Source organism: Anomaloglossus baeobatrachus, chromosome 4 (assembly GCF_048569485.1).
Source record: "Anomaloglossus baeobatrachus isolate aAnoBae1 chromosome 4, aAnoBae1.hap1, whole genome shotgun sequence".
In the NCBI taxonomy this organism is placed as follows: domain Eukaryota; kingdom Metazoa; phylum Chordata; class Amphibia; order Anura; family Aromobatidae; genus Anomaloglossus; species Anomaloglossus baeobatrachus.
Genome location: NC_134356.1, coordinates 480,650,157 through 480,663,713, shown reverse-complemented (window position 1 = coordinate 480,663,713; position 13,557 = coordinate 480,650,157). Strand labels below are relative to the sequence as shown.

At 42.0% G+C, this 13,557-nt stretch overlaps 1 protein-coding gene across 9 annotated transcripts in view; it reads left to right on the top strand.

Moving 5' to 3' along the window:
• Positions 1 to 13,557, top strand: part of TCF12 (transcription factor 12) — a 296,535-nt gene that overhangs the window by 237,317 nt on the left and 45,661 nt on the right. For 2 of the 9 annotated variants that reach the window (XM_075345744.1, XM_075345743.1), the window contains exon 1: positions 8,500 to 8,671. The exons of 6 other annotated variants lie outside the window; for them this stretch is intronic. In XM_075345744.1, coding sequence (XP_075201859.1) covers positions 8,513 to 8,671 — 159 coding nt within the window. In that variant the 5' untranslated portion in view covers positions 8,500 to 8,512. Of the gene's footprint in view, positions 1 to 8,498; positions 8,672 to 13,557 lie in introns of those variants that run through there. One more of the 9 variants, XM_075345742.1, reaches the window with a different exon arrangement.

Here is a 13,557-nt window from a genome sequence, read left to right as displayed (position 1 = left end):
AGCGTGTGACACTTTTGAGCGACCTTAAACGATCGCAAAAGCGGTCAAAATCGTTTGCCGCGGAGAGGTCGTCCTGAAACAAAAAATCGTTTAATGCTTATTAGCGATGTTGTTCATCATCGTTTCTGCAGCACCACACATCGCTGTGTGTGACACCGCAGGAACGACGAACATCTTCTTACCAGCGTCCACCGGCAATGCGGAAGGAAGGAGGTGGGCGGGATGTTACGTCCCGCTCATCTCCGCCCCTCCTTTTCTATTTGATGCCTGCCGTGTGACGTCACTGTGACATCGCACGAACCGCCCCCTTAGAAAGGAGGCGGTTCGCCGGCCATAGCGACATCGCAGAGCAGGTATGTGCGTGTGACGCTGCCATAGCAATAATGTTCACTATGGCAGCGATCACACAATATAGCACGTACGACGGGGGCGGGTGCTATCGCGCTCGACATCGCTAGCCGATGCTAGCGATGTTGTATCTTGTAAACCCCGCTTTACTCTAAAATATGCCTTTTACCTCCTTTATCACCGTTCCCATGCCATCTTTCTGATTAGTCCCTCACACACTCCCAGCCCTTGTTACATGTTATTAAAGGGAAGCTGTCACCAGGTTTTTTCTACCCCATCTGAGAATAGCATAATGTAGAGACTGAGACCCGGATTCCAGTGATGTGTCACTTACTGAGCTGTTTGCTGTCATTTTCATAAAATCAATGTTTTCTCTGCTGCAGATTTAGCAGTTATACAGAGCTCATGAATATTCTGGAATACCTGACAGCATGCCAAGTAGTCTGCTAATGATTAAACAGTGATTTTATCAAAATTACACTAAGCAGTCCAGTAAGTGACACATCACTGGAATCAGGGTCTCTGTCTCTAAATTATGCTGTGCTCAGATTACGTGGCAAAAAGTTGGTGACATATTCCCTTTAACCCTAAATGTTCCACTATTTTGGGACATAGCTATGAGAATTTACATCTATTAAGCCACCAAAAGTCAGGCACTAACAACTGTTGTAATGAAAGGACCAACCGATGCCAGACTAGGTGGCAAAAACCTGGTGACAGATTCCCTTGAAAGGGAACCTGGGACTCAAGACCTACTGCGCAAACTGGCATGTATCAGACCTTGGCGGCAGGGAGCAGAAGATACCAGATTCACTGAAAGAAATGACAACCCCTGACAGTCTTCTCCATGTAACGAAAGAAAAAGGGATATACCAATACGGGATCACCACAAGGTTAGGGTACATATGAAGAATTCACTTTATTGTACAAAAAACCACAAGAAGACAAGCTTTCTTTCTTCCCCTGAGGAAGCCACCCTTAGAGGCGGCGATACGCGTGGGGTTATCCCGTGGGAAACCCTCTCCTCATGCTACCCTGACTCTGCATGGTGCTTTTCCATTTTGCTGGTATTATGCTGTTAGTGAGTATAGACTGAGGGTATATATATTGTGTTAGGCTTGGTGCAGGACTACTCTATTGGCCACTTTGTGTTACATGTCTTTCCTTTACAAATAGAGTCTTGCAACCAATTTATGGTCTGTGATCTTAGACCTTAATCCTGTTTATCTGGTGCTAACACAGTACCTCCTACCTATGTCTTCTGGACAGTTAAACAGCAATGTAATCTAACATCTGTATGGTGCATGAGGGGAGATTGTTCTGATTGTCTAAAATTGTCTAAAACTGTATTGATATATTAGACATATATTGTATGCATTGTTTCCCAACGGGACAGGTTTTTATATGCCATAGGCTTTTTTAAGTGTTTTTATTATCTTCTGTGTGTGCTATACCTCTGCTGAGGGCATGTGTCTTCTTGTGGTTTTTTGTACAATAAAGTGAATTCTTCATATGTACCCTAACCTTGTGGTGATCCCGTATTGGTATATCCCTTTTTCTTTCGTTACATGGTTTAGTTCTTTGTATACCAGGAGATCCCACGGGTAGTGCCCTTCCTTTTCAATTTCTGACCCTGACAGTCTTCTGCCGCCCCACTCCAGATGATTGACAGTTCTCTTGTGTGTGCGTGCGTGCGTGCATGCGAGCGTGCTTGTGTATATATACATATGACACCTGTTCATTCACTAGAGAGGTCTGAGAAGCCAAAATGGGGGCAGCACCAGACTAAGGCTGGTTTCACACTACGTCTTTTTAACATCCGTTGAAAACGTTATTTTAGCGGAAGTACGGATCCAGTGCAAATGCGTTTTTATTTCAATGCATTTGCAATGGACTCGCGTTAACATCCGTTCACCTGCATTTGCGTGCGTTATAGTGCGGATCCGGTGACTTGCAGTTTTTTAACATGTTTCAAAAACGCTACTTGTAGCGTTTTTGAGCTGCGTCAAAATACTGCAAGTCACCGGATCCTGACTAAACAGCACGCGAACGCAGGTGAACGCTGGCGTGCTGATAGACAGGATCCTGCTTTTGTACTGAGCATGCCCAGAAAGTACTGAGCATGCCCAGAACCAGTCTCGCGTGATCTGTCTCTCTCTCCTCCTCCCTCCCTCACCCTCTCTCTCTATCTGTCTTTCCCCCTTCCTCCCCTCCCTCTCTCTCCCACCTGAGAGCTGCGGACACTCGTAACCAAGGTAAATATCGCGTAACCACTTCTCTTAGTTACCCGATGTTTACGTTGGTTACGCGTGCAGGCAGCCCTGCTCCTAGCAGCTGCAGACACTCGTAACCAAGATAAATATCGGGTATCCAAGGCCGATGTTTACCTTGGTTACCAGTGTCTGCAGCTGTCAGAAGCCGGCTCCCAGTCTAGTTCCCCTCACTCCTGATCACATGACTCCAATGCCCGCCCCTAAACATCCAGTGCAGGATCCTGCAAAATAACAGATGCGTTTGCATACGTTATTTGCTGTAAAAGCAGGATCCGTATTTCCGCTAAAATAACGTTTTCAACGGATGTTAAAAAGACGTAGTGTGAAACCAGCCTGAGGCTGGTTTCACACTACGTTTATTTAACATCCGTACTTAACGTTATTTTAGCGGAAATACGGATCCTGCTTTTACAGCAAATAACGTATGCAAACGCATCTGTTATTTTGCAGGATCCTGCACTGGATGTTTAGGGGCGGGCATTGGAGTCATGTGATCAGGAGTGAGGGGAACTAGACTGGGAGCCGGCTTCTGACAGCTGCAGACACTGGTAACCAAGGTAAACATCGGCCTTGGATACCCGATATTTATCTTGGTTACGAGTGTCTGCAGCTGCTAGGAGCAGGGCTGCCTGCACGCGTAACCAACGTAAACATCGGGTAACTAAGAGAAGTGGTTACGCGATATTTACCTTGGTTACGAGTGTCCGCAGCTCTCAGGTGGGAGAGAGAGGGAGGGGAGGAAGGGGGAAAGACAGATAGAGAGAGAGGGTGAGGGAGGGAGGAGGAGAGAGAGACAGATCACGCGAGACTGGTTCTGGGCATGCTCAGTACTTTCTGGGCATGCTCAGTACAAAAGCAGGATCCTGTCTATCAGCACGCCAGCGTTCACCTGCGTTCGCGTGCTGTTTAGTCAGGATCCGGTGACTTGCAGTATTTTGACGCAGCTCAAAAACGCTACAAGTAGCGTTTTTGAAACATGTTAAAAAACTGCAAGTCACCGGATCCGCACTATAACGCACGCAAACGCAGGTGAACGCAGGTGGACGCGAGTCCATTGCAAATGCATTGAAATGAAAACGCATTTGCACTGGATCCGTACTTCCGCTAAAATAACGTTTTCAACGGATGTTAAAAAGACGTAGTGTGAAACCAGCCTAATCTAGTCTTTCCACAGCCGGCCGATTCACGTTTCTGGTACTTTGGACACCATGACTGGAGTGACGCGTTCCCTTATTGATGGCATATTACACATCATCACGCTGGCGGACATACAGCGCTGCCAGGGACTAAGTAGCTATGATCTTCCTTATTAGAAAATGAATTGCTTTTTCAGGTTTGTTGTAAATGTTTCATACAATGGCCTCTGCTCGTGTACCGCTGTAGTGCACCACCCACATGGGAACACCAGTAAGTTAACAGGTAGCTTTCCATCTGTAATTAGATGCGGCTCCCTGTGCGTCAGACCATGTAATCTGTTTGTATTCCGAGCAGCACTCAGTTTGCTTAGCTGCACAGTGCTAGGCTGTGAATGGAAACAATTTGGGTAAGGGAGTGCAGGTCAGTTCACTGCTACTTTGCTGACGACATAGTGTCTGAAATAAAGTTTAAAAAGTCACCTCGGTGTACGGCTGGCTTAATATGTCAGAGGCTAGGCGGATTAACCCTTTATGGTGATTAATTAGAGGCAGGAATAGTTTTAGAGTATTAGTAGACTAGAACAAACCCACAAGATCAGGTTCTCATTTAAAAAAAAAGAATTCTTCTAGTGAACCTGATAACCTATGTTTCACAATAATCAGCTGCGTGCAGTGGGCTAGTAAGCAATTGTAGTAGTAAAAATGCCTTAAAACATTCTCTCTCTCATTATTCTGGTATTTGGCAAAAATAAATTATTTTGGTTCCTAATTGAACTAAAATGGGAAAGGTTTATTCTGATTTCATGTCAGATAGTGAGAAAAACATGCAGATGTGTCTTTTTAGATTGTGTATGTAAACTTCTGGTTTCAACTGTATGTAATGTTTCTTTCATTGCAAACAATGTACGTGCCATTACTTAAAGGCCTTGTTTCTGAGGAGTGCGGTCAGCCTTTAGTTGTGTTCTTGCAGGACTGATGATGTGTATTCTCTAATTTCTATCCTTTTTTTATGTAGATTAATGCAAAATTTACATTCTAACCATTGTAATGTGGACAGGGCAGCCTTTTGCCAAGTGTTGTGGATAGTGTGCAGGGACAGGCAGATAATATGTTCAACTTATGCAGCCGCACAGGGGCCCAAGAGGTCCGGGGGCCTATTTCTATCTGGTGGAATTGTACATTTTGATGAGCTATTGATCTGCAAAGGGTTCAAATCTAGTTCTCGCAGAAGGGCCCTCTGCTGTTTGAGTCCACCAGTGGCAGTGTGGGTAAGTAGGGATGGGTATGTTGGATATATGCCATTAGCACATATCCGGTGGTTAGGTAAAGAAGAGTCTAGCTGTGGCAGGCCCAATAATGTCCATCTTTATCTGACCCCTTACATTAACTGTTCAAACTCTGATATAATTGGAAGCTTTGACCCAATTTTTTTTAAGCTGGGTATTGCTTAAAGAGGTTTTCTGTAAATATATATACATCCTGAATGGTACGTTACACTCTTTAGTCTGCATTCACATGTTGGTCTTTCATGGTTTGTGGAACCCACTAGGATTTTTGCACTGGACTTGTATATGTATACGAGGCTCACGTTGAGTTTGGAGACCCATGAGCGGTTTGAGCATCACAGTCTTTACTTGGACTACAAAACATGACTCTGTGAAACCTGCCTTAACTCCTTAGTGACCAAGCCATATTGTTTAATTGAGTTGCCACTTTGTGGTAATAACCCTGGAATGTTTTAGCATGTCACAGTGATTCTGAGATTGACTTTTGCTTATACCCTTAAACTGGATGGTTATACTACACAAAAAGTAATATCATTACCCATATGTCTACTTCAGCATCCTTTTTCAAATGTCATGTTATTTTATCAGGATGTCAGTGTATGTATGTATATGTATATATATGTGTGTGTGTGTATATATATATATATATATATATATATATATATATATATATATATCTATATCTGTTTAGAAACCTATTCAGCTCTGAAGTGACTTGTATATTGGATAACACCCCACATTGCTACCATTTTAAATAACAGTTTTTACAACTTCTGCTGTCCGGCAGTTCGGGAATCCTTCAGGTGCTCCACACAAATGAAAGAAATAAAAAGTATCATTTTAAAGGGGTGGTTTACCCATATTTTTTATTGTCTAGATCGATATTATATTGAGAAACAATGTTTCTCTGAAATACCTTGTGTTAGCAATAGTGCCTGTGAGAGGCGCTATTGCAGACCGCTGTTCCCTGCTCTGGTGGCGTCACGTCAAGTTCCGCACACGTCACATCCTTGCGGCCGGCTGCAGTCTTCCTCACTGACTGATCTGTGAGCGGTGTTTCACCGCTCGTCACAGCCCATCTGCTCCCTCCTCCCTCACAGCAGAACGCTGCAAGCTGGGGACGCGCTGTGCTGTGACAGCAGTGAAACACCGTCCACAGCCCAGTCAGTCAGGAAGATTGCAGCCGGCCGCAGGGATGTGACGTGTGCGGAACTTGACGTGACATCACCAGAGTGGGGAACAGCGGTCTGCAATAGCGCCTCTCACAGGCACTATTGCCAACACAAGGTATTTGAGAGAAACATTGTTTCTCCATATAATATTGAATTAGACAATAAAACATATGGGTAAACCACCCTTTTAACTAAAAATTTGTGAACATCCTAACAAGCCACCATAGCTGGCAAATCCAGAGGCTATTACTTTAACTTGGATTACCACGGCAAGCAATCGGTACTATGGATATTGGTGTGTCAATGGGGTTAAAAGGTGAGCTCTGTTAACCATGTTGACACCAATCTTTCCATTTTATCCCCATTGATGCTCGTGGCTGATTCAGCAGCATGTCAGCTGTAGTATACAGCAGGCACTGATTGTATTTCATCAGAGGTCACATGACCATAGCTTCTCTCCTCCGCGACGGTCGGGTCAATTATGCTAATGACACGCTGATTGAACTCCAATCCAAGTTTATTCTGAGTGCCTGCAATAGAGTAATCCGATTCAGATTAGGAGAAGATGGAGAACAGAATTTCTCCATCTTCTCAATTGTGTGAGTCAGATGTCATCTGAGTACAGTGCAATGTTTTGCGTGCACTTTATTGGGAGGGTGTCATTCAATTTAAGAGTCAAATCTCAGCAGGCTGCAATTTTTTTTCACTGACTGATTCTGTCACTAAAAGTAAACCGTACATCGGCACTGCCCTATTGCAAAAAAATTGGCCAAAGTGCCTTCCAATAAAAAAAAAATCAGATACCACTCGTCAGATTTATTTCCTTGTGTTTCCCTGGCCTTAGGGCCGCTTTACATGCTACGACATCGCTCAAGCGATGTCATTGGAGTCACGGAATTGGTGACGCACATCCGGCCGCTTTAGCGATGTCATTGCGTGTGACACCTATGATCAATTTTACATCGTCGCAAAAAACGTTCAAAATCGCTAATCGGTGACATGCCCACCTATTCCCAATTATCGTTGCTGCTGCAGTAACGATGTTGTTTGTCGTTCCTGTGGCATCACACATCGTTGTGTGTGACACCGCAGGAGCGACAAACATCTCTTTACCAGCGTCCACCGGCAATGCGGAAGGAAGGAGGTGGGCGGGATGTTACGTCCCGCTCATCTCTGCCCCATCACTTCTATTGGGCGGTCGCTTAGTGACACTGCTGTGACGCCGAACGAACCGCCCCCTTAGAAAGTAGGCGGTTCGCCGGTCACAGCGACGTCGCTATGCAGGTAAGTAGTGTGACGGTCCGAGTGATTTTGTGCGCCACGGGCAGCGATTTTGCCCATGTCGCACAAATGATGGGGGCGGGTACGCTCGCTAGCGATATCAGTAACGATATTGCAGCGTGTAAAGCGGTCTTTATTCTCTGGTTACTAAAGAGGTGTGTTAGCGATCATGTCTTCCCTAATGACACCGCCTCCACATGCAGGAGTGTTGGCAGAGATTTACCATGAAACCATAACCGCAGCAGAGACAGAACAATGAAAGGATACCATTAATAAAAAAAATTTAAAAGAAAAAAAAAAAAAATGTAGTGAGTGACAAATCTGTACAAATTCCTCGTTCTGCTCCAGCCGGTCAGGATGGGCTGCACATTGCTGGTGTTTGACTTTCCCCCTGATTTATCCACTAATGTTGTGTTTATTGTGCCAGTGTCCTCACAGGAGGACCTGGTGAAGAGGTGTGTGTGTGTGTGTGTGTGTCTGACTGAGCACGCTCCCCTGTAACCGTAGTTTCCCTCTTTAGTCTAGCGATCCTTTAGTGCTAGTTTCTTGGTAGTATGTGCAGCAGTGATGGCGATGTAATGATGCCTGCATGCTGATGAGGTCCGTTCCATTACAGTACATCGGATGGTTGGACAGTGTAGTTTCCAGCTGTAACACTGGTGGTGAATGCTCGGTGGCTCGGTCTGTCCCAGCCAGATGGTGGTGGTGCTGTACTGCAGGATGCTGCGTCTCGCCTGCTACAAGTGCTGTGATTTCATTAACAAAAAGAATCAAAAAATCGTAAATCCTATATCTGCGGGTGAAGTTTATACTGGCTCGCTCTTGTAAAATAAAAGAGCCCCAGCTTTGATATGGTGAAGCTTTCATTCTCCTGAATACCTTCTTGATGGAATTTCCACTACAGAAATCCGGGTGTGATCAGGGTTGAAAGAGATTACTGTATGTCACTGCCCTCCCCCTTTTTCTGTGTGGGATGGTTCAGCCCTGTTTTGCATAAGTTTCTTTTGAGTAGCTCCATGTGTGGACTGAGCCTAGTACTGGCAGAATTCCTGTTTGCTGGGGTGGATGTATGCCGGGGACTGCTTCCCACAATCTCCCACCTCACCATGTATTGTGCGTACCCCGTCGCTGGAGTGGGCAGCAATTCTTTGATGTACTACTACAATGGCAAGACGGTGAGACCTTGTTCCCTTTTCATACTTGTATCGTCCTCCGGCGTCTTAGTGCATTGCTCCATTTGAGCTTATTTCATACACTTGATATGTGTTTGTTAGTTTTGGGACATTGTATTTTAGATTTTATTTTTTATCTGCATGGTAAAGTAACCTGAGCATTAAAAGCCATGTAGTTTGCCTCTCAGTATATTCTTGTACGCATTATATTGACTTTATCTAGATTTTTTTTTTACTCTTATTTTATTGTGAAAAGTTAGGGAAAGTATAAGGTGTCCCCTCCTGTAACAAAAAGCTCCACAATTCTGGGAATGATGAAGTAAGATTCCGGTTTAGACTTTAAGGTTCGCTGCCGGGGTTGCTTCTAATCGGCTCCGCACATTGACCATGATGACCATACGCTTCTTTCCTAAATTATTTTTCATATATAGGGCAGTGTCTTTTTTCGTCCTTATTTTGCTTGCTGTGATTGATGACTGTCCAGTTCAGATGCACATGTACTTTTCTCATTTTTGGTTTCTTGTAGTAGTAGACAGTATTGAGCAAACTAAACTTTTTTTTTTTTTATTTATTTAGAGGAAGTAGTGTTAACTCTATGAAGACTTATTAGATGAGCTAAAGATACACATATAGTTCCATCTATAAGTCTCTCTGGGCCAATCGTTTGATTAGTTAGGAAGATAGTACTGAGAGGTTATAAAACACCGTCTTCCCTTTGTTCTGTGTCGACACAACATAAAAAAGGGGGAAAAGCTTTGATCTCATTAAGTATTTCCAGACTTGTGAGAGTCTGGTCCCACGGAGAAATGCCTGCCTTGGTAATTTCTCCCATGTGCCTTGCTATTGGTCTGTATGACTTTTCTGAGCATTAGTAATTGGTGAACAGTGAATAAGTTGTCATGTATCGATGACAATCACAGATCTATGTGCTGTACACATGTCGGTTTTCGTATATTTCAGGGGCTGGACTGCTGTAGATGGTGGTCCTGGATATTAAGTGATCTAAGCAAAAGCCTAATCTGTGTAGGATAATGCTTCTTAACCCTTTACTGGCTGGAGAACTCTAGTTAATGCAGAAAAGGGAAGAAACACAGTATAGTTTAATGGCTCTGATCCACTAATTCAAGATACAGCGGAACCTTGGATTACGAGCATAATTGGTTCCGGGAGTGAGCTCTTAAACCAAGTTACTCTTATATCAAAGCGAATTTTCTCGTAGGAAATGATTGAAATGCAGACAATTCGTTCCACAACCCAAAAATATTTACAGTATTTATACAAACTTATTATAGTAATACAAGATAATGTACTGTGTTCATATAAAATTATTACAGGACACTAATACAAAATACAGTACAGTAAAAAAAAACCTATAAAGCAAATTAAACTGCACGTTAGCTTACAATAAAACTGTTGGTGTGCAAGAGTTACAGTATAAGCAATGGGCTGTACTGGTTAGCAGAAAGAAAGTACAATACTGTATCCACAAATGCAAATTGATAGACATGCTATATAGTATATACTGTACTGTACAAAGGTATACAGTATACAGTACATATGTATAGAAAGTTACCTCCAGAGCGGGTCAGAGAGTGGTGAAAGGCCAGAACTGCATGTGTGTACGGTGAGTATTTGCTCTTCTTGCAAAGCTTTGCTCTTAAACCAAGTTACTAATTTGTAAAAAGCTTTGCTTGTCTTACATAACGCTCTCAAACCAAGTTACTCTTAATCCAAGGTTCCACTGTATTAAAGAATACAGGTGGAAACTGTGTCACATGTGGTGTTCACGAGGCCACGAGTATGCTGTGTCATTGCATTATACTAGAGGAGATGTAATGCACATTCGTGCCAGGCGGATGGAAGTTGCACTTCTCACATTTTACAGAGTTCTGTAAAAGCTTCTAACTACAGGTTCTCTTGTCCCGTATTGTTCTCGCTGCTGTAACGTCTGTACAAGGACCTGTCTAAGTGCAGACATGACACTAGCCCTGCTGGATGTAGCTCTGTGTTTGTACTATAAATACTTGTGTTAATCTGTGCATTTTATCTCCTTTCAGTCCTGCAGGCATTACTTAATGGTCATTTCCTAAGGATAACACCCCCTCCCGTGCGGGCACTGCCCTATTTACATCTTACATGCACATTGCTGTAGGGGTGGAAAATGTAGCTTTCAGGTTACAGCATAGATCTCCTAAAGCGGATGATTTATTTGTTTACAGGAAGGTGAAGAATAATTATTAGTTATTACTTGTTTGTTATATATTTATTATCTTACATTTTGTAGCTTTTACTTTATCGTGTTACCGATTTAGTTTTTTAATTAAGTCTTTTTTTGTTTGTTTTTTGTAAAAACAAAAAAAAACCTAATGAATGTTTTACAATTTAATTAATTGTCTGTCTTCATATTAAATGAAATGTGTGTCCGGCCGAGCTATCACTTTACAGTGTGTGGATTAGCTGAAATCACACACTTTACCGTGTTTTTCGCTCAGTTTCTATCACACATGTTCTTATTTTAAAGCTTTTCACAGACACGACTGACTGATCGGAACAAGTCCCCGTCAGGATGTAAGAAACAGATGCTGACCTGCAGACTGTTACACTTTGCATAACTCTGCCAGATAAAATACTTCACTTTGTTACCCAATTCGTAGTAATTTAATTTTGCCTCAGACTTGGGGTTTACTATAATGACTGGGTTCTTTGCGTACACTTTCCTTACTAATACAAGCTTTATCGTGGGAGTTTTTTTCTTTAATTCCTTCCTTTTTTGTATACAAATCAGTTATATTCTATTAGATAAATGGAGCACTGCCGTTATCAGTATTATAATCATTAATATTATATATCACATTGTTTGGGGTTTTTTTTGCCTTCCTCTGGATTAACATGTTAGGCTACGGGTTGAACTAGATGGACTTAGAGTCTCCCTTCAACCTTAAAAACTATGATACTATGATATTGTGAGGTCATTGAAGCTTTTGTATTGGGTTTTTCAGCAGTTATTACATGACTTGTGCCCTATAAGCGGCCTGCCTCCTATGTCTACCCCTCCCAGTACACTGATTTTGGGACACTTGATTGTGTCCACCTGTTAGATTGGGCTAGATGTAGCTGTGCTTTGTGGGACTGTCAGTATTGGGAGGTGTTGGGAAAGTAAAGGGAATGCTGCAAATATTAAATACAGACACCTTTTTTTCTGTTGGGTATATGAGAGAAAGAACAGATTTCTCTGTTCCCAGCGAGGGGCTTTTAATACGTCTACATTTGATAGCTGACTGTCCACTTCGACTAATAGAAGTTGTCCTGTTCTTTATGTATACGATCCTTTTGGCCACTAAGCCTTGTCCTTTTTTTTTTTTTTTTTTTTTAAAAGACCTATATGGCCTTTGCTCTAAGCTTTTTTACAAAAAGTTTTAAGTTTTCTAATTAAAATTACTCGGTTTCAGGTGGACATAGAATAAAGTAAAATCTGGAAAGATATAGGTGGAAGCGTGCAGCCGTGGACGCTCACATCAGCTGGGTATAGAGTGATTAAACCCGAGCAGATTGTGTGTAATCGGTGTGTCTTCACATGTGGCCCTTACATACAAGCCACCGAAGCTGTATCGATGTGATCGCTGCCATGATCAATGTAACATCAGTGAAGCTATCTGTTGATGGATATTACCGTCTGCACCTACAACACGTGACTTTCTTAATCTATCCTATAGGTTATACAAAGCAAGGAGAAACACTTGTGATCTCTCCATTAAATAGGAAACTTATTTGCAGGTGATTAGACAACACACATCTGTTTTCCATTTACAGGGAAGAAAAAAAATTTACAACTAATTTTTGTCTGCATTTTCCCCTTCAAAGTTGTATTTTTCCACATCTGGCTTTAATGAAATCTCTACAACCACATCAGTCACGTTTTCTGCTGTTCCAGCTCTTTGATGTGAAATATTGTAACTGGCACAAGTGCTGCCCATAATATGGCGGCTTTTTTTTTTCTTTTTTAACTACGTTTGCTTAACAGCAGTAAAATTATATTAATTCAGAAAGCCTTTATAAGCGACAAGCACATGCTTTAAAAGATGTTTGCACCGTCTGGAGTTAATAGTTAAACATGCAAGGCTGTATATCAGCAAAGAAATGTTGTTTTTGGGTTAGCATTAAATTTAGAAAATTGTGAGGATCAAGATTATTCAAGTTTTTCCTTATAAAAGTAAAATTAAAGATTTATACGTCTTTTTCTTCAGTGCCTTTAAAATATGGATTAAATATTCTAACCACATTAACACTGCGAGAGTAGCCTAAATATCTAGACACCACTACACTGTGCACCCTGCTACATAAGTGACCCATAGTAAAGGTTTTATATAAAGTATTTACAATGGTAGCTTCTAATAAAGATACATAAAGATCACATAGCAGGTGTAGGCGTCCAGCCCTAAGCTTATTGCTCGCTCCTATACTCCAGCAATGAGCTGTTCCTGGAATTTGCCAGATGTGATTTTCATTAATCATGTTACCACTTTCCTCATTCTGCAGGTGCCTATCCTTCATATGGATATTGTTGGCTTGTGACATTGATAAATATCCAGCAACCAGCCTTTTTCCCCCTTTTTTTTTAATTTTTTTTATTTATGCTTCAGCATTATTTGAATATTCGCTGTCCAGATCTACAGATTTGTATAATTAAAGAAGATATTAAAATAATAGTATCATTTTTAATTAAGACTTCTCATACCGCAACTTTATTTTTTTTATTTGTTTTTCCTACTGAGGTTTCGTCACTGCTAAAAGTCTGTGTGCACACATTGCAATAGTGATGCAGCCAAAACAGCACTAGCATGCAGATTTTTGATAACTTGACAGTTTGAAAAGCACAACAATTTGCGATG